Raw genomic sequence first — 4669 nt, forward strand, 5'->3', positions numbered from 1 at the left:
TCCGGCGCCCGCCACTGGCGGATAGGGGGCCGGGGACTGACAGAAGCAGTGCCCTCAGCAGCCCTGGACTGTTCAGCCTCTGAGATGGCAATCTTCAACTCCAACTTCATGGGGGGTGATGGGGGTGGGGGCTGGGGGGCTTTGTTGGATGTAAGGAAGATGTCAGCGAAGCTCTCCAGCTTGGAGCGGACGGAACGGAAGAGTGGGGCCAAGCCCCAGGGACTGAGGCGGGGGCGTAAGAGGCTGGACGGTGGTGGAGTCGATGGGGGTTCCAGAGCAGGATCTGGGACTGAGGAAAGGAGAGGGCCACAGATGGGCATTCTTCAGCTGCAGGGATCTAAGCCACACCTCTGTAACCTCAACCCTTCCTCCCAAACACTAAACTTTGTCCACAGAGGAGAAAGCCCACCTCAAAAAAACTAAGTCCTGGGACCAAGCAGTTAGCTATGTTGCTCAACACCCATGTAGTTGATCGCGGTTCGAGTCCCAGACCCGGTGGTTTAAACTCACGCCCGCCGCGTGTGCATGCATGCCCAAGATCCCGAGAGGAGAAAGGAGGAGAGGGGGTGGCGGCATGGCCATCCCCCCTGGGTGGTGATTTCTCGCTTTCTGTCTCTATGTCTCTCTGTCTGTCTGGCGAGCACACGCGCTCTATAGCTAAAACCTCTGTCTGGCAAGCACACGCGCCCTAGAGCTAAAACCTCTCAAAAAAAACAAAAACAAAACAAAACAACAACAACAAAAAAAACTAAGTCCTGCATTTAAAGGTTGAACCCAAAGCCTCTAGAGTCTAAACCCCATCTTTACACACCAAACTCTGCCCTGGGAGGGTCTAAGCCCACTCCTCCCTCTGTATCTGAAAACATCTAAGCTCAAGTAGGATTTTTCAGACCACCCCCCAAATCTCATCCAACTCCTTGAGTCCTTACCAGGTGTTAGGCTCTCTGGAGGGTCTATAGGCAGAGTGGATGGCTGGAATGGGGGTCCTTGGTCCCCGGATGGAGGCATTGGCTGGTGAACCATCATCATGGGCTCAGTTCTGGAGCGAAGGGGCAAGGTAAAAGCTTGGGAAACTTCTAGGTCCAGACCCCACCTGAGCCAGCACCTCCCCTGACCCTTAAGGCTTCTGAAGGTACTACAAGGAAGGCATGGATACATAAATCCTGATGCCCCTAGCTCTGGCTACCTGGATGATGGCTGTTGCCTGGATCCTTTGATAATCCCTTCCCCAGCCCTCTCACCTTTGTGCTGGGACGATGAAGTTGGGGCTCTCATCCGTGAAGCCCTGGATATAAACAGGGGATGTTTGTGGGGAAGCAGGGAAGCTCCCTTTGGCCTCCTTAGCTCCCCACATCCTGGCTCTCTCAGTGTCCAAACACCTGCTTGGGTTCACATCACAGACTTTTTAGTCTTTGCTCAGGCAGTGTCTGCCACCTAAATAGCTGTCGTCCCTGACCTGAGACAAATTCTCCCCAAATGCAGGTCTCTTGCCCTTGTCTTCTATCCCTGTTGGAGTACCCATCCCCATCTGAACCCCTGACATCCTTACCCTAAGTTCTGAAACCTTGGTTGGGGATCTGGGACCGGCAATGTCTTCCAACATCACTACCAGAGTGGGCTGATGGGCCCGATCCACCTTTTGTGAAGGACCCTCCTCTGGGGAAGGGGTTGTCCTAGATAGCCGTCTCAGGGTGGAAGAGGACCGGTGGATGCGGCTTAAGGGCTCTCGGCACAAATGCAGTGGGTCGGGAGGCCTAGAAGAGAACAGGAAGATCAGAATGGGTTCAGCTGTGTTCCCAAGCATACTCTCCTCCTGCCATGCTCACCTGGCCTGTGAGGACCACATGGCTTGCTGAGGTGATAAGGCAGGCAGCTGGCTGCGGACAGGATCCTGACAGTTGCTGTGGTGGCATGGGCTAGAAATTTCCTCTTTGGGCATCAAGGGGACCTAGGAGAGGAAGAGGTGTCAAAAGCAAGGTGATGGAGACCAGCACATGGTGTAATGGTTATGTCACTAGACTCCCACATAGTTGGGAGTGGTTCGAGTCCTGGACCCAGCAGCTTGAAACTCACACTGGGTGCATGTGTATGAATGCCCAAAATCTTGAGAGAAGAAGGGATTGTGACATGGACATCCCCTGGGGGGGGAGATTTTTCACTTTCTGACTCTCTGTCTCTCCACCAAGTTTATGTGCCCTATAACAAAAACCTCTCTCCAAAAAAAAAAAACAAGGTGATGGAATGGTGTTGGATTCAACAGTTTCCCTGTGCTTAATAATACCCTTAGGCACAATAGTGACAGAGATCACAGCTAGAATTTGCTCAAATCCCCAAAGAAGAAGATAGCTGGACTAACCAAAGGGACAGATATTAAGAAGAGTTGAGGAGCTCGCAGGTGGTGTGGTGGTTAAGGGCACTGGACTACCACATGACTGATCAAGGTTCAAGTCATGGACCTGGTAGCTTACTTACTTTTCCTCTCTCTATCTCTCACTCTTGCTCTGTCCCTCTCTGGTCACATTAAAAATAAAGTTAGGGACCAGCAGGTGACTTGGTGGTTAAGGCACTAGACACTCCCACATGGCCAACCTAGGTTTGAGTCCTGGGCCTGGTGGCTTGCTTTGTCACTTTCCCTCTCTCTTGTTGGTCAAATAAAAAAAAAATTAATTAATTAGTTAATTAATTAAATCAATAATTCTAATAAATAAATAAAGCTAAATTTAAAAAAAGAAGAAGAAGAAGAGAGTTTGATGAAACAAAGGGTCAGATATTAGAGTCCTGAACTTCAGGTGTGGAACCTGGGTAATCTCACCAAGGCTGTCTATGGAAGTGAGAGGATGACTTTGGGTGAGTCACTGCCTTATTTTGGGTCTCAGTTTTTCTCCTTTGTTCAAAGGAGCCAAAGACCTCAGCCTGCTTACCAAAAATGTTGGGCTCTGGAAAAAAGCAGGATTTCCCATACTGAGTTGTAGGGATGTGATTCTCAATAGGGTTGGTGGTAGGAGAAGGGCACTGGAAACCTAGTCTAGTTCTAAGTTGGAATAAGGGGGAGCCACGAAGGACTCTAGCATTAAGGATGCTGTCTGAATGATGTGCATGCGAATAAGGTGTTGGGACCTCAGTTACTCTCAGTAGGGATCAAGTCTGACTTTGGTACTGAGGAGGGGCATTCAGGAAAAGAGGGTCTCTCAGTTCAGAGGGCTCACCATGTGGGCAGCCATGACATCTTCCAGCACCACGGCCAGGACCCGCCGAGAGGCCTTCTCCAGGGGCGAAGGGACCCCCAGAGGCTGCAGCCTGGGACGTTTTGGGCTCTTGGCTCCCCATAATGCTCGAGCCAGAGGCTGGCGGCACAGATGTGGCGGGTAAGGCGGGCTGTGAAAGAAGCAGAGATAGTCGGTCGCCTGAACCTGTCGCTGGCTCTGTAGTTTCCCGATACGGCGTCCAGGATCCCAGACTCCCGGGCTCAAGACAGGCGGGCGGGGTGCGCTCTCACCTGGAGTCCCCGGGCAAGTCCATGGGGGAAGCGGCGGCTCCGGGGGGTCCCTGGGGGATCCCAGGCTGCGGCCTGGGGTAAGGAGGGAGCGGGGGATGGGGGAGGGAAGGCCAGCCCCTCCCCTGGGGCCCTGCCCTTCATGATCTACCAGCGGCTCACTGTAGCCCACGGGCCGGAGCCTTGAGGCGCGGAAGGGCGCCCCCAGCCGGCCGCCGCGAGCGGGTGCCCTCCCGCTACCTCCACTTCGACCAGCGGATCTCTCGCGCCCTGCTTGGCATCTGGCGCGAGACCCTGGATTACGGTGGCCCCAGATCTCCCACGTCCTGAGCCTGCTGAGGCCTTTGTCCCTACAGACTGCCCTAAGAGTCCCCAGGATCCGCTGGGATCCTGGTCCTAAGAGGCTCCATTTCCGCTGGTCTCTACGATTCTTTTCCACTCTGGGCGAGTGGGAAGCCTCCAACACTGCACACTCTGACAGTCCTCCCTCCTGCCAGATCCCCCGACTGGATTCTTGAGAAAAGAATCCTTCAACGCGGTTCCTCCAGATGCCGCGCGAGGCTCCTCCTCCCCTTGTGAGCTTCGGCTCCGCAAAGCGTTACTCACAGAGGTGCGGCCTGGGCGCGAGCATCTCGTAACTCAGTCTGGATCCCCCGGGATCCACTGTCAAGCTGATACCCCCTTCACTCCAATCCCGGCTATTCCTGGCACTCAGGCTGCACCTTTGATGATGGAGAGAACTCTGTGTGCCTGATCTCCAGCCCAACCGCAGCGCCTTCTTCTCGCAGCCTCCGGGTACCGCCCAATCGCCGGCCTCCGTCTTCCGGGGTGGCGAGAAGTTAAGTGAAGCCGCCTAGTGGCCATCATCGCTAGGGGCGACAGGCCGAGCTGGGTAGCACCGGCATTATGGTTGAGGGCAGATGGCGTCGTCCCGGTCGAACCGTAGTGGGCCGAAGGGCGTCATCTTCAGGGGCCAGTCAGTGGCCAAATACGAAGTCAGCCTTCTTGAGATGCCGAGGCAACGGTAGTGAAGCAAGTGCTGCCACGTTTCTCAAGGGCATCTTCCGGTTCTGTCGCTCTTAGGCCAATAAACGTCATCTGAGTGCTAACGATATGTGAAATTCTGTTTCCTAGAGAGGTCGCATCTGAGGCCCGTTCCGGCACTCTCCTGTGTTG

General features: G+C 54.2%; 1 protein-coding gene across 3 annotated transcripts in view; it reads right to left on the bottom strand.

Annotated features, from left to right (window-relative positions):
• PRR14 (proline rich 14) overlaps positions 1-4191 on the bottom strand; it is an 18064-nt gene extending 13873 nt beyond the window's left edge. The window contains exons 1-8 of one of the 3 annotated variants that reach the window (XM_027771719.1): positions 4100-4191; positions 3497-3568; positions 3207-3375; positions 1827-1948; positions 1550-1754; positions 1242-1285; positions 930-1039; positions 2-289 (exon numbers count right to left, since the gene is read on the bottom strand). In XM_027771719.1, coding sequence (XP_027627520.1) covers positions 2-289; positions 930-1039; positions 1242-1285; positions 1550-1754; positions 1827-1948; positions 3207-3375; positions 3497-3519 — 961 coding nt within the window. In that variant the 5' untranslated portion in view covers positions 3520-3568; positions 4100-4191. Of the gene's footprint in view, position 1; positions 290-929; positions 1040-1241; positions 1286-1549; positions 1755-1826; positions 1949-3206; positions 3376-3496 lie in introns of all 3 variants that reach the window. The other 2 variants (XM_027771720.1, XM_006148152.3) reach the window with 2 other exon arrangements.
• Between the last annotated feature and the right edge of the window lie 478 nt (positions 4192-4669).

Source organism: Tupaia chinensis, unplaced genomic scaffold (genome assembly GCF_000334495.1).
Source record: "Tupaia chinensis unplaced genomic scaffold, TupChi_1.0 Scaffold000231_1, whole genome shotgun sequence".
In the NCBI taxonomy this organism is placed as follows: Eukaryota; Metazoa; Chordata; class Mammalia; order Scandentia; family Tupaiidae; genus Tupaia; species Tupaia belangeri.